The sequence below is a fragment of the Petaurus breviceps genome, unplaced genomic scaffold (assembly GCF_028583685.1).
Source record: "Petaurus breviceps papuanus isolate PSGF00001 unplaced genomic scaffold, PetGlider_PUasm1.0 175, whole genome shotgun sequence".
Taxonomy (NCBI): Eukaryota; Metazoa; Chordata; class Mammalia; order Diprotodontia; family Petauridae; genus Petaurus; species Petaurus breviceps.
Window position 1 is genome coordinate 30,885,721 of NW_027185764.1, and position 25,956 is coordinate 30,911,676.

Genomic DNA, 25,956 nt, shown 5'->3' on the forward strand with positions numbered 1-25,956 from the left:
CCAAGGATAGTTTTTGTGAAATCATCAATTCGAATTCTGCCTTGGATACTTACTGGCTCTTTGACTCTGAGGAAGCTACTTAATCTATCAGCCTCAGTTTCTTTATCTGTAAAATGAGGGGACTGAACTTGCCAACCTCTCAAGACCCTTTCTACTCTAAGTTTGTAATCTTCTGATCTTAAGTGACTTGTCTAGGTTCACACACTTGAGGCAAGATTTTAGCCCTGGTCCTCCTGACTCTGAAATCATTCCCATGCCCTAGAATACCTAGAAACACACTCTCTCTCTCTCTCTCTCTCTCTCTCTCTCTCTCTCTCTCTCTCTCTCTCTCTCTCTCTCTCTCTCTCTCTCTCTCTCTCTCTCGACTGGGATGCAGATCATCCTGGATAGAATAAAGAGGTGTATGTGAAGCCCCAGAAGTAGATCATAGAACAGACATGGAAGCATAATGTAATATTAATATTAATTTAAATAAAGTAATATAATGGAATTCAGCTGTCTAGACATATGATGGAACATTCTCTTTTTGCTGAAAGCATAGAAGACTTGAAATTCTTGATTTGCCTGATGAAAATTTCATTCTTGGAAAGTGGAAAAAACAATGAAGATAGCTACTATTTTGTAACTAATTTTAATCAATGACAAATAAATATTCAGAATCAATATGGGTATTGAAATATAAATGATAAAAACTTTAGGAGGAAGACAGTATATGGTATTATATAGTTTGTGACAGATAATGAAAGCAGTGCTGGGCATAGTCTCATATATAAGAGAATTATATATTTTTTTTTTTAAAAGAAATTCTCACCAGATCAAGGAATTATAGTATTGGTGGGTGTGGTGTAAAATGGAAATATGATCTGCTTATGTACAGAGTATTTTATTAATTTTATATTTATGAATATATATCATTCCACCCCCAGACACTACAAAAAAGGAACCTACATGTTCCAGTGGTTGTCTTGGTTAGAATAATAAGATGAGAGATTCAGGGGCATCTTAAACATGCCCAGGTGAGATGACCAGAATTTGTGCCTGAAAATGTTAAATAAAGATATTTTTTGTTGTGACCAGTCTAGCTATTGAAAATCAATGTGTTCACTTTTCGTGTTTGTTTTTGTACCTCTGCAGTCATTTCAGCGAACACTATCACTCTTTGTGTAAAGCTGTTCATCACTTAGCAACTGTCGACTGCATTTTCTCACTGGCCAAGGTCGCTAAGCAAGGAGATTATTGCAGGTAATCTACCTATTTATATTTCTTTCTTATTGTTTTAAATCAGTCATTCTCTCTCTCTCTCTTTTAGAGTTTTATATACAAGTAAAATTACTCATTTATTTGTCCTGTGGTTAAGTTAGATATGATATGTGTATTGTGCATTTGACATTGTTTTTACAGTAGGGATGAATAGCTCATACTAATTATCTTACAAAATGCCTTAGTACTCAAACTAGGTCTTTTTTTTGAGACTGTTTCTCCCTATCTTACCCAGGCTGGAAGTAGACTGGCCTTTCATAGGCCAAATCCCTTTGCTGATTGTCATGGAAGCTTTATCTTGCTTCATTTCTGGGCCTGAACTGCTTTACCCCTCCATAGGTAGCCTGGTGCTCTATCCACCCTCTTCAGTCACTCCTAGGGGGCTCAGTATATTGGTTCTGGATTTAGTGTGGACTTCCAGTCAATTTTAGGTGCACCCATTGTAGTTCAGGACTCCCTACTCAAGCAGCCTCCCTGGTAGTAGGGATTATAGGTGTGTATCACCCTACTTGGCTCAAGACAGATCTTTTATTGTAACTTCAGCAGGGCACCAACTATAAACAATTTGAATGATTCCTGTTCTGTGTGATGTAATTAAAAAAAAAATGCTTTGCCTTTTCCTCCCTTTGTTTTTATATATTAAGGGAAATGGTATGAGCCAAGACGTAAATATTTTTTTATGATGATGTCTGTGATTTTTAAAGTTTGAGTAGGTAAGTTGAAAGGTGGATGATGTGTTGCCATACTGGCTGCCATCTGAGGCCCTAAATCCCTCCCACTACTTACACTGTGATTGAGCTGAAAAAAGCTTAGCCATACATGTCCCTAGAGGTAAAGGGAGTCACCCCATGCCACAGAGCTTATGTGGAGCTGAATCCAAGAGTTCCACTGCAAGTCTTGTGCTCTTTCTGTTATACAGCATTGTTTCTATCACAAGGATAAAAAGTGATCATGCCTTTTCTTGGCTTCCTTGTCTTTTCCCTCACTTCACATCTCAGTCAGTAGTAAATCAATAAACCTTTGTTCAGAGCCTGCTTACTATGTGCCAAGCATTGTCCTAAGCTTTTGGGGTACACAAAGAGTCAAAAGAGTCTCTGCCTTCAGAGAGCTCACAGTCTAATGGGGGAAAAATACAAACATATGTACACACAAGCTGTGGGCAAGATAAAAAAGGGAAAAATATTGAGAGCGAAGGTGCTGAAATTAAGAGGGAATGGGGAAGGCTTCCTATAGAACGTGGGACTTTAGCTGGGACTTAAAGGAAGCCAATAGAGATGAAGAGGGAGAGTGTTTCATTCATGGGGAACAGAAAGGATGATGGGAGCCAAGGGATGGAATGTTTAATTGTGGAACAGCCACAAGGCCAATGTCAATGGATTATTGAAAAGGTGGGTTGGGGCTAGGTTATGAGGGCTTTGAATGCCAAACAAGATTTTGTATTGCCTGGAGGTGATATGCAGCACTTGGAATTTATTGAGTGGGGGGTGGGGTGGGGAGGGAGTGACATGATCGGACTTGCCCTTTAGGAAAATCATTTTGATGGCTGAATGGAGGATGGACTGGAGTGGGGAGAAACTTGAGGCAGGCAGATATAACTTCCTGTTTATATTATTACTGGTGGTGGTAGTAACAGCTGACATAAGTGTGTATATATATTTGTACATATATAGTATTTTAACAGAGTACTTTACATACTAGTTTTATCTTCATAGGAACTCTGTGAGCTAGTTACTGTAGGTATAATTGTTCTTTGTAGAAAAATAGAGCTGAAGGAAGCCTGAGAGATATCTAGTCCAACATCCTTATTTTCTATATTAGGAAATTTCGATTCATCAAGGTTAAATGACTTGACTGTGACTGTATAGCTAAGAAGTACCAGAGATGGGATTTTTACCTAGGCCTTTGACTCCAAAGCTGGTTCTCTCTCCACTAAACCAGACCATCACTAACTACCTTTTTACTACATATAAATATTTCCTTTGAGCAGAGCTGCAACATACTAGATCTGAACTTCAGGAAACATGAGAGGATATTCCAAAACTGTTTTCAAGCAAAGAGAAAGGAGAGAATGCCTAAATATAGGAGATGACAGAGATGGAATGGGGTGGGAGAGTACCAGAGCAGAAAACCTCTGCATGCCCAGAACACTAGAAGAGGAGTGGTCCCAGCGTGTGCACTTGACATGAATGTAGATAAGTCATATCTAACTCTGAGTAGAGAGAAGCTGATTTTTCTGCCATGTTTGTGGGCAGCTAGGTAGCACAGCCAGGCCTGAAGTCAGGACAGTTCATCTTCCTGAGTTCATATCTGGCCCCAGATACTTACTAGCTGTGTGACCCTCGGGAAGTCACTTAACCCTGTTTGCCTCAGTTTTCTCATCTGTAAAATGAGCTGGAGAAGGAAATGGCAAACTACTTTAGTATCTTTGCCAAGAAAAACCCAAATGGGGTCACAAAGAGTCAGACAGGACTAAAATGACTGAACAACAACGAAGGTTCTTGAGTTCCTTAAGGCAGCTCATTTGCACCCTCCAGTTGAGAAGAGAAGAAAAGTCTACCACATAATTTATGATGCATGATAAATATGCAGGTTGAAATAATTAATATAAAAAGTGAAAATACATCATATACCATTTTTATCTAAGATACCAATTAGTTTTTGACTTTTCAATCAACTAAGAAATAATTATGTTGTTATAAAACTCAGTATTAAAAAGAATCTTTAGAGATTTTCCTTTAGTATCTTCATTTTATAGATGAGGGAACTGAGGTCAGTGAGGTCATGCAGCTAGTATTCTGACTGACTCTAATGCTTTATTTACTTCACACTGAATAGCTACTATTTGCAAGGTGTAAACTGGACCTTTTGGTTTGGGGCTCCTTGGACAGTAAATTTTTTGTTATCATATTCAAAGAGGGAAAAACAAGTAAAATCTCATTTACTGTTGAAAGATTAAATAATTCACAGCTCTAAATGGTTTTGAGTTTTTATATTGATAAGGAGCATGTTTCTCAATTATGCTTAATAAGGAATGATCATATAAATGCTTTCCCAGAACAAAAAGGCCAGCAATTTTTTAAATAAGAAAGATCACTTAAAAGAACAGACCAATTTGAACCTCCTTATTAATTTAAAATTTTTGTAAGTAAAATGGTTTTTCAGTTGTGCTTCCTACCAATAAGAAGAATTTAAAAAATGTTTCATGTACCAGCAGACATCCTAAATCTTAGTGATTTCTCTGTAGCATATATTAAGAAAAATCTTTTTGAAAAGTCATATTGTAATTATTATAGTTATATTGTTAAATAAAAAATTCATACAAAATGACTTCAGAAACATTTTAGTTTCAATTTGAGGGTCACAAGAACAAGATTATATTTTAGATGCCTTCCCCAGTCTCTATTAATTAGGGAGTAGGGGGTGGGGAAGCAACCAGGCCAGAAAGAGGAATCATATGTTAGTCATAGAGCAATTGCAGTTGAATTCACAAGTCAAGAAAGGACAGGAAGCAAATCACTGCCAGCAACTTTGGCCAACACTTCCTCTCAGAACCCACTGGAAACAGCCCAAGAGTCCCTGAACCCAAGAGCATTGGGATTAGCATTACTCCCCAGATGACCAAAGCCTGCTGTCATGGAGGGGAGCAGTTATTTACAAAAGGGTCCCAATGTCCTCACCAACACCAATCACTGACCAACTGCCATTGATGATTGGTAAGCCCGAGTCCTGGAAATGCTGTTGCTCCCAAGATCACTTCTGCCCTCCCCACCTCCATCCCAGGAAGTAGCCTTTATGGAGATGTGACATGGAAAATGTTTCTTAAGGTACTTTAGCCTATGACTCCTCAACAGGCACAGCTATGGAATACCTGGGGGAGGGAGGGAGAGGATTTCTTGACTTCAAAGTTCTTGGCATTGGTAAATGGTTAAGAATTAGAAAAAGATGTAATTTCATCAGTGGTAACATCGCGCCCATCAATGACACTTCAGAAATCCCCAAAAAACAAACCCAAAGAAGAAGATATGTCGCCATCTACTGTATCACTATACCCTGAAGATCTTGGGATTGTACAATCATATTTGCAACTGAAACCTCCTATGCATGTTACCTTCCTCCTTGAGATCAGGGACTCTCTCTAGGATTCGTATCCTCAGTACTTAGCACAGTGATTTGTCCTATGCAAATTTGTAATGCTTTCTAATGATACACATACATGCATGTGTGTGTGTATTTATAATGATTTATAATGCTTTGTGTTTCCATTCATTCAGAGACCTGCAACAAGGTAAAATCTTTATGAATTAACACATGTTAATCCTAAGACTTAAAATGCCCAGAGTATTCTTTCCCGAAAATACCATCTATGCTCCCTGAAGAGATGCATAAACTGATAGGCTCATGCCCAGGGCCTATATTAGGTTCCCTCCTGGCTGATGCTGAGACTTTACAGTCACACTTTACTCCCACCCTGCTTCCCCCTGGCAAGAAGCTACAAATATTGATTTTGCATTGAATCTCCTATATGAGAAGGAATGGAGAAAGAAGAATGCTGACTTCTTCCTGAGGTGGTCCTAGGTTCAGAACGGTTGAGGCTACAGAGACTCTTCTCATAACATTCTTCCCATGCACCTCCCTCCTGCAAAAAGTGACAGGTACCCATTAACCTCAGTCAAAAAAGACTAAAGAGAGAGCCAAGGGAGTAATAAGGGCAAGGGCAAGCATGAGGGGCTACACAGGGCCTGAAGAAAGGGGAACCAAAACCCACCTGGGGCCAGACCCTCCAGAAGTTAATTGGGTCTGGACAGAAATTGGTGAAACCTAAATGTAAATCCAAATGAAACCATGGGAAGAAGTTGAGGCAGCTTTATAATATAAGCCCTAGAGATATCCCCACCTGCAGAGAGGGGAGGAATCAGAAAGTCTAAGGAATACAAAGGGAAATGCAAAAACATCAAAGATTTCAAGAGAAAAAAAAACATAATAAAAACCCAGAAAATAGAAATAATCTAATATTTATAGAGTATTTACTATGTACCAGTTACCATGCCAGATGCTTTATAATTATTATCTCATTGGATCCTTACAGGAACCCCGTTTCACAGATTAGGAAAGTGAGGCAAGCAGGGGTTAAGTGACTTGCCCAGGGCCCCATAGCTAGTCTTTGTCTAAGGCTGGATTTGAACTCAGCTGTTCCTGACACCACACCCAGAGCTGTATCCACTTTACCATCAAGCTGCCCCATAAGCAGATATCAACAGAAAGGATACTAATCCTAAAAAGAAGACTCAGTACTAAATCCTCAAAGAGATTACATAACTATGTTAACACATATTACAAGACAAAAGAAAATGAACTAATTCCCATATCTGTAGAATATCAAAAGAGTAACAAAAAGAAATGATAGAACAAGTCCAGAAAAAGAAGTGAAATATATGAGAGGAGAAATGTGGAATGAATATATGTCAGAAAAAAACAAAAAGAAGTGATAGAACAAGTCCAGAAAAAGAAGTGAAATATATGAGAGGAGAAATTTGGGATAAAGATATGTCAGAATTTTTAGTTCTAAAGCCAGAAATAAAAAAAAAAATTAGTAGACTAGAAAAAAATCAAATCCATGGTGGAGAGTTTCTCTAAGGAAGCAGAACGGAAAATATTAGGTTTGGTATGTAAAATATTGAAGTGGAAGAAAAAATGTCAAAAGAAAAGCTAACAATGAAAGAAAACACAAGACATTCACCTTGAGAGGCTACTTAAGCATCATAGGTTTCCCAGAATAATAAGATTGAACAAAAAAATCCCTTAACATCTTGATACAAGAAATAATATAAGAATACTCTACAGAACTTCTAAATATAGGTAGCAAAGTACTAATCAAAAGAATCCAGTAATCTCCAGACAGAAGCAAGTGAAAAAAAATCCTCTGTATGTCGGACTCTCAAGATATAGTGGTTACATTCAATGATTCTAGTGATATCAAGTTTTGCAATCAGCCAGGATGAAGAATTTTAAATTCAAATAACAGAATTATTCCAAACCCACCAGAAACTGCAAACAATAATAATAGAATAGTATATTCTGGAAAGCAAAGGAACTCAGTCTAAAACTTAGAATGACATACTCTGCAAACTTGTATCTAATTATCAGTGAAAAAAGGTGATCATTCAGCTGAAGAGACATTTCTTCCCTTTCCCCAAAAGAAGATATGAGCAGAATACTTGACTTGAAAACACCCCAGACAGTAAGATAAAAGAATTTAGACACAAGGCAAAAAAGTGTAATTACAAAGGAGAGAATAAATAATGAAATTAATTACCCTGTGTTTAAGGGTTATTTTAAAAAGAGAGAAAGGGGGGAAAAAACTGGCCTGCACAGTTGAGAACAAAAGGCAGGGGGAGTTGTCAAGTTTTTTTAAAATCACACAAGGGAATAGAGATGTTAGGTGAAATTTATCTAAATAGAAGAGATGAAGGTAGAGGAGAACTAAAGGATTAAACCTCACAACCTCTTTACAGGTCAATCAGTATATTTTATGGGAAAGAATTACTGAGTGGAAGAATTCACAAATGGGTAGAGTCATTATAGAAGATAACAGCAATTGCATGATGTACCTGAAATGACACAGAAGGGAGAGACTGAAACTGGCAATGAAAAGATAGGGTCTAAACCCAATGGGGGTAGGTACCCCTTTAAAGAGCACTCCCAAGGGGAAAGAGTCACATTGCAGAGCTCATGATGTGTTGCATTTTGGGCAAATTAGTACATTTAGTGCCTCTTCTAAGTGTTGTGCTTCCTTGAACAACATCTTGTCCCAAAAGAAGAGAGATGAAAGTTCCTAGATATCCAGGCAGCACCCAGAAGGGTATGGGAGACATTGACCCAGAGGTGAGATGGCATAGTCACTGGGAAGATATTAAGGGGCCAGAATAAAGCCTGGTATTTTGGAAACAAACTCCAAAAGGACATAAAGAAGGAATAAATAAGGATTTAGACCATTAATCAACAAATAAAATTTCAGAATAGACTGCAAGGGAAGTAACAAAAAGAACAAAACAAAATCTTGGAAAAAGGCATAGAAGAAGAAAACTAATAAACAGAAAAAGTTGAAGGGGGAAAGGTTTAACTACTTAACTGCAAGGAAAAAAAAAGATATAGAATTAAATAAAATAAAGGAAAAATGACGTTCGTTTAGAACCCCCAAACAAAGGAGGGATTGACTATCTTGAGTGGGGGAGGGTAAATCAGGAATGAGAATGGAGTTACACCACAGTAGCTTGAACAGGGCTAATTGTAGGGATAACATTGACTTAAAAGAGGAAAAGGATTTTTTAAAAATAGTAAAGACACCAGAAGAAAGTCTTCAAAACAATAACAAAACTTGGAGGAGAACTACAAGCATTTTATATCTGAATGAACTAAACAATAAAGCAAAAGCTACAAAATCGATTAAAAAACAAACCCCCACAATCTTTGGTTTATAAGAAATATATATACTTTTTTTTTTGTTTTTTGGAGGGCAGTTGGGGTTAAGTGACTTGCCCAAGGTCACACGGCTAGTTTTTTTTGTGTGTGTGTTAAGTGTCTGAGGCTGGATTTGAACTCAGGTCCTCCTGACTCCAGGACCAGTGCTCTATTCACTGTGCTACCTAACCTCCCCTTATAAGAAATATATTTTAAAAAGGAAAGACATGCCTAACATCAAAATGAGAGGATGAAACTAAATTTACTATGCACCCAGTAAATAAAAAAAAAACAAACCAGGAATGCACTTATGCTATCAGAAAAAGCAAAAATAAAAATTCACTTTATCAATAGAGATAACTGAGGAAATTGCATTTAAACTTAAAGGGGCCATAAGCAATGAATTAATATTAAACCTCTGCTCCAAATCATATAGCCTCTAAATGGAATAATTGACTATTTCTAAAAGAACAGACTACAATGCAGTTACAGTAGGAAATGTTAATATTCCTTTTTAAGAGGTGGACAAATCTAATAAGATAAATAAAAAGAAAAATACTGTACAGAATTGAGCAAGCTTTTGGAGAATTTAGAGCAAAAATATTTATGTTGTCTCTTAGAGTTTCTGTGGCCAAAAAATAAATCATCCAATAGCCAATCTGGTGATCAACCTTCCTAACTTAGACAACACATAGAGAGTGTATTACTAAGTTCCTCTTTGGAATCTTTGTAGGCTGTTGGAGAATCTGCCACAGGTGACATAATGAAGCATCCAAACAGGACTTTATGTTCCTTTATTTACTTTGCTTTAATCTTTTTAAGGTGGCTTTGGGCTCTCTTCCCCTCACCCTGATCCCCTCTTTTCCAATTCAGTAAATATTTATTCTTATTGTTGTTCAGTCATTGTCAACTTTGTTTGGCTCTTTGTGACCTCATTTGTTTTTTTAAAAATTATTATTATTAAATTATTTATTTTTAGTTTTCAACATTCACTTCCATAAGTTTTAAATTTTGTCCCCCTCCTTCTTCTCCCCTTCTTCCGCAAGACAGCTTTCAATCTGATATGGGCTCTACACATACATTCCTATTAAACACATTTTCACATTAGTAATGTTGCATAGAAGAATTATAATGAATGGGAAAAACCATGAGGAAGAAAAAAAAAAAGAAAATTGTGTGCTTTGCTCTGCATTCCAACTCCATAGTTCTTTCTCTGGATGTGACTGGCATTTTCCATCATGTGTCCTTTGGAATCGTTTTAGGTCCTTGCATTATTGAGAAGGGCTAAGTCTTTTAAAATCAACCCTCTCACACAAGTGGCTGTTACTGTGAACAATGTTCTCTTCGTTCTGCTCCCCTAACTCAGCATTATTTCTTATAAATCTTTCCAGGTTTCTCTGAAGTCCGCTTGTTCATCATATCTTATAGCACAATAGTATTCCATTACATTCATATACCACAACTTGTTTAACCATTCTCATTTGAGGTTTTCTTGGCAGAGATAGTAGAGTGGTTTGCTATTTTCTTCTCCAACTCATTTTGCAGATTTGGATTCATGAAGATGAGTTCCTGACTCCATGTCTGGCACTATATCCACTGTGCTACCTAGCACCCACTATGTGTTAAGTGCTAGGGATACCATTTTAAACAGTAAGAAAAGGGCAGCTAGGTGGTTCAGTGGATAGATCACTGACCCTAGAGTCAGGAGGACTGAGGTCAGATCTGGCCTCAGACACTTGACACTTGCTAGCAAGTGTGACTTGACTGGGCAAGTCACTTAACCCTAACTGCCTCAAAAATAAATTTTTTTAATTGGAAAAAACCAAGAGTAAGAATTCTTGTCCTCCGTAGAGTTCACAGTCAATGGGGGGAGGCAGGGGGGAATTTGAGGGGGGTGGAGAGAATACACAAGAGGATGTGGGAAAGGGGTTGGGGGGATCCTAATTTTCTATAGATAGAATTGATCCAGGCAGAGCAGCAGATAGAGAGTAGAGTAAGCAAAAGTGCGGTTTTTGCCCTCCATAAAAGTTGGTATTAGGAGAAGTTAGTCTTCCACCCTCCAACACAATAAGAGGGGAGAGGAGGCTGAGGGAGGTAATGTCAGTCAAAGCTTGAGTTAGCAGCATGGTTGTGCTGATTAGAGGTGAAGAGGTTAGTGATTGAGGGCGGGGCACTTTACCTGTAGGAGATGAAGGAAGTTAAGGCCTTAAGAGAGTAGCTAGGAGGCACAATGGCTAGAGTACTGGGCCTGGCAAACCACTCCACTATCTCTGCCAAGTAAACCCCAAATGGAATCACAAAAAGTCGGACATGACTGAAAACAGCAACAGCAAGGCCTCGAGAGGTAATGAGCAGAATGGTGACTAAAATCTATATCTAAATCTCAAACAAGTGCTTTTTGTATCATAATGTGGTTCTTTAGACATTTTTTTTCCCAAATGCTTTCCTTTTTTAAAATAAAGAATCAAATACTATCCTTTTTTTTATAGATAAGATGATCTTTACACTTAAAACCATATTCTTGAAATACAGTCTTTAAGAAGTCTGAAGTTTCCATTTGTATTGCTTATTCCTTAAACTTATTTTGTTATGTTTTAAAATGTTTTATATAACATTTTTCAGACACACTGAATTAAAGTATTTCTTTTTGCAGACCAATTTTGCAAGAAGAGAGAAAAATAGTGATAAAAAATGGTCGACATCCTGTAATTGATGTGTTATTGGGAGAGCAGGATCAATATGTTCCCAATAGTACATATTTGTCAGTAAGTATTGTATTATGATGAAAACCAAGTAGATAAGGTTAACTTTTGATCCTGATCATGTGTGTGCATATATGTAAACATATATATGTATATATATACACAAATATATATGCCAAATGCATAATTAGTCATTTACTTGAGTTTTCATTTTACAAAGATCAACCCTAGAATGTAGTTTTCTCTGTGATGCTGTGGCCCTGTCAGTGCTATTACAGGTGAAGAATCATATACTGACTAAAATATTTGGCAAATAAAGGATTTGCCCTAGTTCTATCAATTCTTGTTAACTCAGTTAAAAAATCTCATATTCATATAAATGCTCACATGAACATATGGCATTAGAGTCATACTACAGTGATTTGCAAACTACTAGTGCCTCATTCTCTACCCTTGATCCTTCCCCTTCCCCAACACATATTACTTTGCTAGACTTTTTCCTAATGTGGAGTTGTGATCTCTTAATACAATAAGGACCCGGAACTCTAATGACTTTTGTAACTTAGAATAAATCTCATAGTTTTTTGATATTATATTTTAATATTGTACAAAGCCTTGTTGAACTTTCCTGACACCTAATTTCAGTAACCTTAGTTCATATTAGGAAATTGCATCAGTGGCCTCATTTATTAGATTAAGCTAATAAACATTAATGTGTTTTAAAAATATTATACAAACATGTTTCTTTTCATTTCCCACAGTACCAATAGGTACTTTTAGTTGGAAGAATAGTATAATTGGACCATTAGAAGTTTCTCTAATTTGGTTTCTATTTTGTTTACAAATTGCTTTAATCATTTGCTAGCACAACTTGAATAATTAATTTATCTTAACCATTTTTATTGGTTTTGAAAAAGCTTATACTGTTTACTAAGATATCCTTTGGGAAGCTGAAATATCGTTTCTACCAAATAACAAGAAAGTTTTCAGAAATACTGAACTATCATATTAAAACTTTTGCAAAATAAGTGTTCTATTTTATCCTAGCTGAAGAATACATTTCTGGATGCTCTGAAATATCAGTGGCTTTTATAGACCCTTTTTCTAACATTAGTGTAGGAGTTGATGTAGAATTGTTGCTATGGTGAAATGCATTCTTTGTATGGCATGAATTTATATAAGGATGGATTTTTTTTTTAAATGAAGAAAAACTTGTTTTAAAACATTTTAGGGTAGATAATTACAAATCATACCGTGTGTGGGAAATCCTTTTAGCAGAGAGCACAGCTAATTTTGGTAATGATGTAATTTAAAAAGTGAGTTTTTTTGGATCATACACAATTGAGATTCTGTATTATATGAAATTTTTCACATATTGCTTCTGATATGGCCATTTCTCCAATGATTCCCCTCCAAGCTATGCTAAGCACTATCCCACATTCTGGGACCAAAAAAACAAAGCAAACAAACTTTTCTAAACCTCCTTTGCTTCATCTCCTTGATTTTTGCATAATTTGTAATCCTTATATACTTGCATATTAGTCATAACTGCAAGAACTGGCCAACTCATCTCCCAGAAGAACTCTAAAAAGCACTGAGGAATCTTATTTAGGTACACGGTTACTGTAAGCACCAACATACTACAAAGACTACTTGAAGTTTGGGTATTTTGCCTACTCATTCCCAGTCCTAAGCCTAAATGTACTGACCATGGCATTCAGAGCCTTGGATCAGCTAACCCCACTTGTTCTAGCCAGTCTTATCTTTTAATACTTCCCAGTAAGGATCATCTACTCTAATCACACCAGTCTCTTTATTATCCACATTCTTTTTTCTGTGCTTTCATTTCTGTTATTTCTCCAAACAGGAATAGCTAATGCCCTTTTTTCTGTTTGTCAAAATTCTGCTTTTCCTTCAAGGCCAGGTTAAGTTACAAACTAATCTAAAACATTCGGGTCTCTTTTATCTCTGAGCTTCCTGTGGGAAAAGCTGCACTCCCGTAGTCTTTGCTTATATTCTCTCATGTGATTTCCTTTGGTTATTCATGTATATAAGACTTTTCTTCCACCAAAAATTATGAGCTTCCTAAAGAAAGGGGAAAAATACCTTATAATATTCTTTCATTTCTAACAGCCCCTAGCATGGTTCTGAATAGTAGTCATTGCTTGATGATATTTGTTGGTTTATTATTGATTGGAGTTATGTCTTTTAGGCTCAGTGAGGGAGTGTTGCAGAGGGAATAAAGTCATGTTTGCTCTGAGACATGCTTCCAGTAGGATTGTTCACATCTATTGCTGGGTAGGTCAGAGAATTGAACTTTGGGTTCCCATTGGCTTTTCCATTATTTCTTTTCTTTCTGATGGAATATTATAATGATCTTACTTCTTGATCTTTTAGACTACTAAAAAATCGTAGAAGCCCAGTCCTTCTCTACTAATGATTCAGGGCTGAGTAGTAGCAAGGGAAAAATGAACTATTTAAATGCATATAATAAATGTGTAAACTTTGATAATTTTTGCAAAACATTTATAAATGAAGTCTGGATTTTCCTACCCATTCGGAGCCCAAGGTGTTTTATAGTTCTGGGGATAGATCTTAGAGATATTTGAGGAGAAGACAGATGGGAAGCAGAGGGAGGAGCCTATCTATTTATCTTGGGTGAGGAATGAAAATTGAATCCAACCCCTTTGAATCTACTTTTGTCATAAATCTTAGGATTCTTTGTTCAAGACTTTTAGCGAGGTTGCCAGATAAAACCATAATCCCAGAAGCAAGGCAGTTATTTAGAGAGGGCAGGGAAATCAAAACTAATAACAGTAATAGTAATGTTGGTGTGGGTGTGTTTCTTTATCACTGATCCTCATGACAGTGTTGTGAGGTAGATGCTACTGTTATCCTCATTTTTCAGAAGAAACTGAGGCAGAGAGATTAAATGACTTGTCAAGGGCCATACTGCTAATAAATGTCTGAAATGGAATTTGAAACCAGGAGGTCATCCTGACTCCAAGTCTGCCATTCTAACCACTATACCCTGCTTCTCTCTATATGCAGCTAAGTTAACTCAGAAGCCCCTGCTAGGCCGTATGAAAAAGCATGGGGAGCCAGAGACCCTGAGCTGGGTTTTGAAGGTGGCTCATTACAAAATAGTTTTAGAACCATGTGTGTTGGAATAAGGAAGAGGAAAAAAAACAGGGTGACATCCTCTTAATGGGTGGTATGGTTCTTATGTTCTTGATGAGGTTTTCCCTGTTCGTTTTTGTTGTATTGCCCTGTGTTGTATGTGTCTCTTTGGAAGTCTTATGTACTGAGTTGTGACATCACTTGTACGCTTCCTCAGGTCCTGAGGACAACAGTTAACAAAGGGCATGGTCATGATAACTGTCACAAAGTCAATAACAGATGCATCCTTAATAAGACCTTCTGGTTATTCCCTGTTCTCTCTGGCATACCACTGTCAGACTCATAGTTGGAAGGGCCTTAGAGGCCATCCAGTCTTCTCTGCAATATTCCTAGCATATGGCAACCCAAGCTGTGGTGTCAGTAAGCATTTATTATGTACTTACTGTGTGCCAAGTGTGCTAGGGAACATTATTTTTGTTTTTTGTCTTTTTTTCCAATTAATTTATTTATTTTTAGTTTTCAGCATTCATTTCCACAAGATTTTGAGTTACAAATTTTCTCCCCGTCTTCCCTTACCCCCACCCCAAGATAGTGAGCCTACTGAATACTCCTAACCCCAATCTTTTCTCTCTTATATCCTCCTCCATCCCTCCCCCCTGCAACTTTCTAGTAGGGCAAAATGGATTTCTATCCCCCAGTGCCTGTATATCTTATTTCCCAGTTGCATGTAAAAATTTTTTTTCTTTTAACATGTGTTTTTAAAACTTTGATTTCCAGATTTTTTCCTTTCTTTCCTCCCCACCCACCACCACTGGGAAGACAAGTAATTCAATATAGGCTGAACATGTGTAGTTATGCAAAATGTTTCCATAGTAGTTATATTGTAAAAGACTAACTGTATTTTCCTCCATATTATCCTGCCCCCCACTTATTCTATTTTCTACTTTGACTCTATCCCTTTTCAAAAGTATTTGCTTCTAACTACCCTCTCCCCCAATCTTCCCTCCCTTCTATCATTCCCCCTCTTGTCCCCTTCCCCCCTACTTTCCTGTAGGATAAGATAGCCAATTGACTGTGTATGTTATTCCCTCTTTAAGCCAAATTCAATGAGAGTAAAGTTGACCAATTCCCTTTCACCTTCCTACTCTTCCCCTCCATTGTTAGAGTTTTCTCTTGCCTCTTTTATATGAGATAATTTAACCTATTCTATCTCTCCCTTTCCCCTTCTCCCAATATATTCCTATCTCACTCTTAATTTTATTTTTTAGATATCATCCTTTCATAATCAACTGATCCTGTGCCCTCTGTCTATGTATACATGTACACACATATACACACACTCACACATATATATTCATACACAAATATACCCTCCTATACATACATATATATGCATGTATACATATATGTGTGTGTATACACATATATATGTGTGTGTATATATATGTATATTCCCTTCAACTATCCTCATACTAAGAAAAGTCATCATTTTTCTATGTAGGAATGTAAATAGTTCAACTTTGATAAGTTCCTTGTGATTTCTTTTTTCTGTTTACCTTCTCTTGCTTCTTATATTTCAAAGTCAAATTTTCTGTTCAGCTTCAGTTTTTTCATCAAGAATGCTTGAAAGTCCTCTATTTCATGGAATGAAATACTTTCCCCTGAAGTATTATACTCAGTTTTGCTGGGTAAGTGATTCTTGGTTTTAACCCTAGCTTCTTTGACCTCCGGAATATCACATTCCATGCTCTTCAATCCCTTAATGTGGAAGCTGCTAGATTTTTGTGTTATCCTTATTGTATTTCCACAATACTCAAATTGTTTCTTACTGACTGCTTGTAATATTTTCGCGTTGATCTGGGAGCTCTGGAATTTGGCTATAATATTCCTAGGAGTTTTCTTTTTCATATCTTTTTCAAATTATTGAATTCTTTCAATTTCTATTTTGCCCTCTTGTTCTAGAATATCAGTGCAATTTTCCTTGAGAATTTTTTGAAGGATGATGTCTAGGCTCTTTTTTGATCATGGCTTTCAGGTAGTCAAATAATTTTAAAATTATCTCTCCTGGATTTATTTTCCAGGTCAGTGGTTTTTTCAATGAGATATTAGCTTCCATTTGCTCCAATCTAATTTTGAAGGAATTATTTTCTTCAGGGAGTTTTTGAAATTCCTTTACCATCTGGGCAAGTTGGCTTTTTATGGCATTCTTCTCATTGGCTTTTTTGGGCATCTTTTGCCATTCGAATTTGTCTTTTTTTTAAGGTGTTATTTTCTTCTATTAGGCTGTTGACTTGCTTTTCATGATTTTCTTTCTTCATTCTCATTTCTCTTCCCAATTTTTCCTCTACTTCTCTTACTTGATTTTCAAAATCCTTCCTGACCTCTTCTGTGGCCTGCAACCAGTTTATATTTTTCTGGAAGCTTTTGATGCAGGAGTTTTGACTTTGTTGTCTTCTTCTGGTTCCATGTTTTGATCCTCTTTGTTCCCCCCAAAAATTCTGTGATCTGATTGCACTTCCTCTGATTGCTAACCAATAACTTGACTTTTGAGCTCTTTGCCATGGTAGAACTCTGCTTCCAGTGTGGAGAGAGCTGTGTCCCAAAATGCTGGGGTTTTCACAGTTGTTGTCACAGCTGTTTTCAGAGCTATGAGGAGGGTGCCCTCTCTATAGCCCCCACAAGCTCTGGCACACTAGTGTTCCTCACCCCAGGACCACTGCCCGAGACTGTGACCCAAATCCAAACAGGTCAAAGCAAGAGTGATTACCCTCTAAATGTTCGCTTGGTTCCCCTACAGTCTGCAGGCCAGGAGCTCCAAAGACAGCCATGTTGCAGCAGTTGCAGCCACCACACCTCCACCACCTGTCTCCCTGGGAGCAGGGGCTGGACTTTGATCTTCTCACCCAGTTCCAGCAGAATTCCCTACTGACCTTTTACTTTTTCTTTGGTGTTTATGGGTTGAGAAGTTTGGAAACTGCCACAGCCGCCAGTGATTTACTCTCCTGAACTCTGCTCTGGTCAGTCTGTGCCGCTGGTTGGCGCTGCCCCAGGTCTGGGCTGGTGTGGCTCACATAGGACTGCACTCAGATCCCAGTTCAGTGCGATAGACCCTTCCTATCAGCTTGCTAGGCTGCCTTCAGTGGGAGATTTGTTTCTCTCTGTCACTTTATGGGTTCTGTAGCTCTAAAATTTGTTTAGAGACAATTTTTTTACAGGTATTAGAGGTGGTTGGAGTGGGAGCTTAAGCAAGTTCCTGCTTTTACTCCACCATCTTTGCTCCATCCCCCTGGGACATTTCTTAAGAAAGGCAATAACAGCCCCTGCCCTTGAAGTTTACATCTTAATGGAGGAGCCAGTATGTGATAACTAAATACATAGAAGATACATCTGGAGTAGATGGAAGGGCCTCTAAAGAAGAGGAGCCTGCCAGCTTCTGAGGCAACTTACTCTGCTCTTGGGTCTCTCCAGAAATTTTTTCTTATATCATATCTAAATCTGATTCTCTGCAACTTCCACTCATGGCTTCTATTTCTTCCATTTTGGGCAAACTGAACAAATGTGATCTTTCTTCCATGTGACAACCCTCCAAGTAGCTGAAAACAGTTCTAGGATAAACATTGCCAGTCTTTTCAGCCATTAGTCATATGGCATGTTCCCAAAGCCTGTCCTGGTCACCCTCAAGATTAAGTGTTCTTTGCAAAATCTGATGAGCAAAACAGCACAGTAGTCTAAATGTAGTCTGACCAGAAGACTGACAGAATACAGTGAGACTATAACTTCTCTCTTTCTTAACACTAAACTTGCATTTTATATTTTTGGTTTCTACTTTGGGCTCTCCACCCATATTCAGCTTTGATTTCACTAACCTCCTAGATCTTAATCAGAAAAACTGTTATCTAGGTGCACCTCCCTCTATTATATTTGTAAAATTAATTTTTTTAACCTAAGTATTTTAATACTCAGGAAACCTGACACAGGAATCTGCAGTGGACTGCATGGTCAGTCTTATTTTACCTAGCTTCTGTCATCAATTTCTACCTTTTTCCAGTCTGAGTGTTACTTCTATTTGCAACTTTGTCTATGTGCACAATTTTAAATTTTCTGCTGAGGTTACAGAATTTGATGAGCATTTCCCATGGTCTCCATCCCATCACCCAACCTAGTCATCAAATATAGTAGGTTCCTGTTTATGGTCAAAAAATGGTCAAAGAATTTATTATATTCTAGTTAAGTGAGTTACTGTCTACATAAATTAGTGGGTGGAGCAGAGTGGGGATGAGAGAAAATTCCCTCTGCTCATACCCATTAGCTACTCATCCTCAACCAATGTTGGAGGTTTGCTTGGATCTCCAAAAAGTTAAGTAACTTGTCCACATTCTTACAGCTACCCATGTATCAGACACAGGATTTGAATCTAGTTTTTCCTGATTCCTGGCCTGTTTTGCTTTGCCTTACTGCTACTCTTACACGGATCTCCAATGTTCAAATAATTAGAATTAATCAAATATACTTAACATTAAGCAATAAAGTAGACATAATTTAATCTTTGATTGTGAAATAAAGAAATTAAAGAACCTAAGGTCATAATAATAATGAATATTAATCACATAATAACCTGGAAGCATAGGGTGATTCCAGTAATTTGGTATTGATTGGGATGATAAAGAAATAGGAATCCACTTCATCTGCAATTGCTGATTTTTCCAAATGCAGTCTGGTTCATGACTTAGCTTCTTTCTGGTTTGGTTAATAGATTTTAGGACAGAAGAGTCCACAGTTTCTTGTTTGTCTTCTTGTAGGTGTAAATACAGAAAAAAGTCACTGACACACAGTCATTTCTGAGTGACTGTTTCAGGGCCTTGTGATGGTGTTTACATCTGTTGAGCTGGAAGAATTCCCCAGAGCACTGGCAGTCAAGTCTGATACTCAGTTTGTAATGCAAGACTGAGTTATATTTTAGACATTTTTTTAAAAAAAGCATTCTAAAAGTCATATATATATATATATATTTTAAAGCAAACAGAATTTTGGTAGTAAATGTGTGGTGTTAATGAGTTAACCATTTGTAGGGAGACTTGACTAGTCATGAATTAAATAACTAGTACAATTCTTATAGAACTGCTTTTGTGCAGGCCTTTGAGAGGTAGAAAATACTCTAGGCATAGCACTGCGTGAGGCATCCTGTGAATCACCCCCAATGTCAGCCCACAGCCAGCTCAATGCCTCCAGCTTGCTCTTTCCCTCAGTTCATGATTCTGTATAGGGATGGGCAGAGATCCGAGAAGAGTTCAGTGAGAATTACCTTATCCTTGAGTAAAGAAGAGGCCTTGCCAGCCTGTTGCAAGTAGGTAGTTTGATACCATCCTACTTGCCTTTCTGAACTCCACATTGACCTCCTCCCCCATCTTGGTATGCCACCTCCATTTTCCTTCATCCCTACCTCTTAAGTCCTCCAGGAGATTAGCACCCTGATTTTTTTGCTGTCTCACCAAAATCCTTTCCTACTATCATTCTACCTCCTGAGAGGCTCTGCCTTCTTGCCTTAGGCCTCTTCTCATAAGGAGTACCCCATGCTCCTAAACTACTAAACTTTTTCTACTGAAAACTTTGACATAGTGATGAGTCATTTGAAAACCTGATTAAACTAAAGGAAACTTGTGATGCTTTTGTGATTTGCTTTTAGACATTTATGATGGGCTGCTCCCCTATCCATTAAGGTACATGATTTTTTTTCTAAATATTTTTTATTGATCCCTTTTGTCTCTTTGTCATACTTTTTTCAAACTCTGCTTCTTCCAAATTGAATCCTCCCTGGGGATGAAGAAAAACAGTTAAACAAAAACATCTCATGTAGTGGCCATATTTGACAGTGTATACCACATTTTTTCCTAGCAGTCCTCACATTTCTCTGCCCAGAGAGAGGTTTGTTTTGTTATTTATTCTCTGGGCCCCTCACTGGTTTTTCCTTTATTTAGAGTTCAACTTACTTTTAGTGATCTGTTCATTTACATGGTTGTGGTCATGGTATATATTGTTCTTTTGATTCTATTTATTTAGCTCCATCTCAGTTCTTACAAACTTTTCCATGTTTTCTGGAATTATTTTTTTTTTGGTCATTTTTTACTGCATAATAATATTCCATTACATCCACATACTGTAGTTTTTTCAGTTACTCATCAGTCATTGGCTATCTACTTTATTCCCAGGTCTTTGCTACCACAAAAATTGCTGCTTTAAATATTTTGGTAAATATTGAACCTTTGTTTCTGCCTTTGACCTTTTGGGGATACATGTCTAGTAGGGTTATTTCTGAGTCCAAGGGTATAGACAGTCTATTTACTTTTCAGGCCTCATACCCAAATCATGGTCCAGAACAACTGGAGCACCTCAGCTCTACCAGCATTACATCAGTTTGTGGGTCTGCCCACAGTGACTATTTTTTAAACCACGGTTTTCTGTGGCCTTTTATTCTTAGTGTAGAATATGCTAGGCACTCAATTCAGTTGAACCAACCTCTATTAAGAACTTACTATATTCAAGGTGCTATGCTAGAACATTGAGGATATAAACATATAAAACATTATTGAACATTGTTTAATGTTTAGGCTTGCCTGGCCTCCAGTCTCCCAACTTCTAGTTTTAGCAGCTTCAGATTATTTTTAAAAATCAACCACCATTAAGGTAAACTTTTCTCCTATTTCTTATTTCTAGGAGTGAGTTCCATGTGCTTAGTCAGGGAATATTAACACTGAGGGGAACCCTAGAAATCATCTAGTCCTGGAGTCCTTAAGGTTTTTATTGTGCCATCAGCCCCTTTGACAGTATGATGAAGACTAGAGACCCTTGCTCAGAATAATGTTTTTAAATGCATAGAATGTATAGAATTACTAAGGAAGTCAGTTATGTTGGAATACAATCGTCAAAACATTTTTTAAAACAAGTTCACAAACCCAGGTTAAAAGAATGCCTGAGCTAGTCTATTCTCTTCATCTTGCAGATGAGGAAACTGAGTTACAAATTCAAGTAGCTTGTTAGTGGTAGAATCAGCACTAGACCCCAATAGCCCATTCTGCCATACTATAATTCCCCCTACTAAACCACACTGCCTTTAGTTTGCTTTGTCCTTTGTGGATGTGATGTAAACATTTTTTTTTTAAGCAATCGGGGTTAAGTAACTTGCTCAAGGTTACACAGCCAGTTATTTCTGGGTGTGGTGCTAAGTATCTGAGCCAGGATTTGATCCCCAGGTCATCCCGACACTGGAGCCAGTGATCTTACTTGCTGAGCCACCTGGCCGCCCCTTGTGATGTAAACATTTTGACATGCCAGCAGAATTACAGAAGGGTCATGCAATAGTGCTACTCCTCAAAACTTCTTTGACAGGTGATCTCATCTTTACAAATCAACCAACAGAAGCATTAAGCTTTCTTATTAATATTTATGACACCTCTCTCCTGTGCTTCCTAATGAGCCCTAGAATCTGCTTTCCAAGAACCAGATAGTCCACCTCCAGCTGTCTTAGTCTTTCTTGAGGCTCAAATTATGCTAAAAATCCTCCCCAAAGCAGAAAAAAATTGAGAATAGGCTTAAGTTTATTTTTTCTACCAGCAACGGAAAACTTGAGTTCATCCTGCTTATTTTGGACTTGGGTTTTGCTTGCATGAAATTATTTTGCTTAAAGTTATTTAACTGAAATCTTTTCGGTCCCTCTAGACTTTGCCTTAAAAGCTTCACCTTTGTCTCCTTTTTGGCCATCTTTACTTTCATTTCATGATCAGTTGATATCTCCATATAAAAAACTGTAGCATTCTGATGCTAGAAGGGATTTTAAAAATCACCTAGTCTAGCATTTCAAAAAACATGTTTTACAAGTGAGTATGGGTTCCAAGATAATACATGTATAGTAGGTATATTCCAGAGAGGCAGATTTTGGTTCAGTATCAGAAAAATGTTCCCAAGTGGGATGGGTTGCCTAAATAGATTCTTTTCAATGGACACTTTTAAGTAGAGACTGATCATGTGCTGGCAATGCTGCAGAATGGATTCTTGGTTATAGACAGGTTGGACTAGAGGCCTTTGAAAGTGGCCTCTGATTCGGTGTGGGGGTGTGAAGTGTGAGTGACATGGCAAGAAGTAAATCTTTGGTCAGGGTAGATGTGGACAGTGTGAAGGAAAACATCACTGTATTTGACAGGGAAGAATGGGAGAGGAAGATGGGCAGCTAGGTGGCACAGTGGAGACATCAGGCCTGGAGTTAGGAAGACCTGCGTTCACATCTGGCTTCTGATGTGTATTAATTGCTGGACCCTGGCCACGTCATTTAACCCTATTTGCCTCAGTTTCTTCATTTGAAAAATGAGTTGGAAAAGGAAATGGCAAATCACTCCAGTATCTTTGCAAAGAAGACTCCAAATAGATTCACAAAGAGTCTGACATGACTGAAATGATGAACAACAAGAACTAATAAAGTCTGACATGGGCACGGAATGGGGAAATTAAATAAAATTACATGTGCGACTACCATTTTATAGAATCAATAGCATTGGACTTTAATCAGTGTATCCTAAATGCCAGCCGGGTTTCAGTTCTACAAAGCAACCCAGTTTTGTGCCCTCTCCCATTCTTCCCTGTCATATACACTGATGTCTTCTCTCATACTTTATCCACATCCACCCTGACCGTGGAATTACTTCTCACTATGTTACTCAACACACACACACACACACACACACACACACACACACACACACATTACTGCCCACCCTCAACCCCCTGCTTTGCCCATTTCCAGCAAATGATCAGCCTCTATTTGAAAGTCTCCATTGAAAGGAATCTACTTAGGCAACCCATCCCATTTGGGAACAGCTCTAATTACTGGGAACATTTTCTTGACATTGAACCAAAATCTGCCTCTTAGAAATTCCACCCACTGCTCCTCATTTTGCTCTGTTGTCCCAAGCAAAACAATATAATAACTCTTCTAAATAAAAACACTTGAAATGCTTGAAGACCGCATTCATATTCTTCCTGAGTCTTTTGCTCTCCACTTTTGCTAAATATCCCCCATTCCTTCCTATGTCACTTTGTTCATCATCCAGGTTTGTTCATTACCCTGGTTGTGGCCTTCTAGACATGGATTAGTTTGTTAGTATCCTTTCCAAAAATGCTATACTAAATACTGTACTAAAATGCTGGCTAAAATGCTTTAGATGTGGTTTGACCAGGGTACAGAGTACAGTGGTAGTATCACCTTCTTCATTCTGGGCACTGCCTTTCCTGATAGAACCTTAATAAGCATTAGCCTCTTTGGTTGTCTTGTCATGTCTTTGACTCCTATTGAGTTTTGTAGTCCACAAAAACCCCATATCTTTTTTTTTTATCCTTATTTAGTCATCCCTCTGCCATCTTGTATTTGTGTCATTGATAATTTTGAACCCTGGTATAGAATTTTATAGTTATTCCTCTTGAATTGTATTAGATTTGAGTCATCCTTCTAGTCTGTTGAAATGTTTTTGAATGCAAACTTCATCCAACATATATTAACTATACCTCCCAGCTTCCTGTCATCTGCAAATTTTGATGAGCATGTCATCTATGCCATCATTCAAGCTGTTAATAAAAATGTTGAATTGACAGGGATAGATCCCTGGAGATCTCCACTAGACCTTTTTCTTCAAGCTGACATAGAGAATTCATGACTCCACTCTGGATCCAGTCATTCAGTCAGTTACAAATCTACTTAGCTATACTGCCCTTGAGCTTATATCTCTTAATCTTGTTCACAAGGATATAATGAGAAACTCTGTCAAATAGTTTGTCAGAACTTTGCTATACTGTATGCTGTTTCCAGCATTCTCTTAATCAGTTTCTTAGAGAAGGAAAAGAAGTTATTTTAGTGTATGACTTATTCCTGATAAAAGTCATACTGGTTTGGGGGTCACCATTGCCCTTCTGAACATTTGTTTACCAACTGCCCATTAATATTAAGTTCTAAAACTTTGCCAGGATTTGAAGTCAAGTTTGCAAGCTTCTGGTGTACAGCATTCACCTTCTTCACTTTTTTGAAAATCGAGGCAGCATTTTCCCCTCTTCAGTCCCGTGGTGCCACTCCTGTTTTCTGTGATCTTTCAGAGATCAGTAATAGCAGCTCCTTTGCTAGTTCTTTCAGCACCCTAGGATCTTGGTTATCTGGGCTTGGCAGCTTTCGCTCTGAGTGCTCTCTTACCAATGGAAGGACTCCGTCATATTGCTTGTCTTTCACACATCCACATCATTGTCTTCCAAATATTCTGCATCTAACACCTGCATATTTTCCTTCACATTGTTTCTGACACATCCTCTTTTTTGTTTTTTTTGTTTTTTGTTTTTTGCTTTTCAGAGGGGAGAGGGTAGGGCAATTGGGGTTAAGTGACTTGCTCAAGGTTACACAGCTAGTTTTTGTGTTAAGTGTCTGAGGCTGGATTTGAACTCAGGTCCTTCTGACTCCAGGGCTGGTGCTCTATTCACTGCACCATCTAGCTGCCCCACACATCCTCTATTTTTTTCTATAGAATTTCTCCATTCCCTTTCTTTTTCCTAGGGCTATTTCACAGTCTTTAATTGTCCCCAAGCTATATCAAACCATAATTTATTAATTTGATCAATATATTCCAAATCAACAGGTGTTTTGTGGCCAAATTAGTTTGGAAAGCCCTAATCTAGACCAGCTTTTTGTGACTGCAGAAACCAAGTCCCCTACAAATTAGACGGATCACTCAGAGTGACAAAACTAGTGAACATCACAATTAAATGTCTAAAACTTTCCCTTGCCAATGGCAAGAGTAACCTGTAATCTATTCTGAAGTTTGAATGACTGATTCCCTAACTTTCATATCAGTATTATTTTTCCATTAAACCAAATGAATTGCTAATTGGTAAAATTCTAGGCAGATCTTCGGGACATTTTTTTTAAGGGAGCCTAATTTTTAAAAGTCATAGCACTTACCCTGCTACACCTACTTCTTGTAGTCTGACCTTGGTGTGAGGAGACAAGAAAAGGACATTTGTCAGGTCAATAGCTCAACAGCAAACATTTATTAAGTACTCACTATGTGATAGGCCCTATGCTAAGCATGGAGGATACAAAGGTGGACAAAAAATGCTTTCTGCTCTCAAGAGTCTAATGGAGGCAACAGTGTACAAGTCATGTGCAAAGGAGATGCTAATCTTAGGAGAGAGGCACTGTCTCCTCCTGCCCGGATAGGGAGGGAAGAAGAGGAAGCAGCCACTCTGAGGTTTCCTTTCCAAAACCCTGCATCTGTAACCTGGAAGACTCAAGTAACCAGGCCTCTTCCCTTTACTGGCACAGAGCTGTCCACAGTATTGTGAGCGAGGGTAGTGTCAACAGTGGAATCCTAGAGATGGCAGACTTAAGATG

At 37.8% G+C, this 25,956-nt stretch overlaps 1 protein-coding gene across 4 annotated transcripts in view; it reads left to right on the top strand.

Moving 5' to 3' along the window:
* MSH3 (mutS homolog 3) overlaps positions 1-25,956 on the top strand; it is a 229,874-nt gene that overhangs the window by 152,937 nt on the left and 50,981 nt on the right. For all 4 annotated transcript variants that reach the window (XM_069085027.1, XM_069085028.1, XM_069085029.1 and 1 more), the window contains 2 exons: positions 1,135-1,242; positions 11,372-11,483. In XM_069085027.1, the coding sequence (XP_068941128.1) occupies positions 1,135-1,242; positions 11,372-11,483 (220 nt within the window). The remainder of the gene's footprint in view (positions 1-1,134; positions 1,243-11,371; positions 11,484-25,956) is intronic.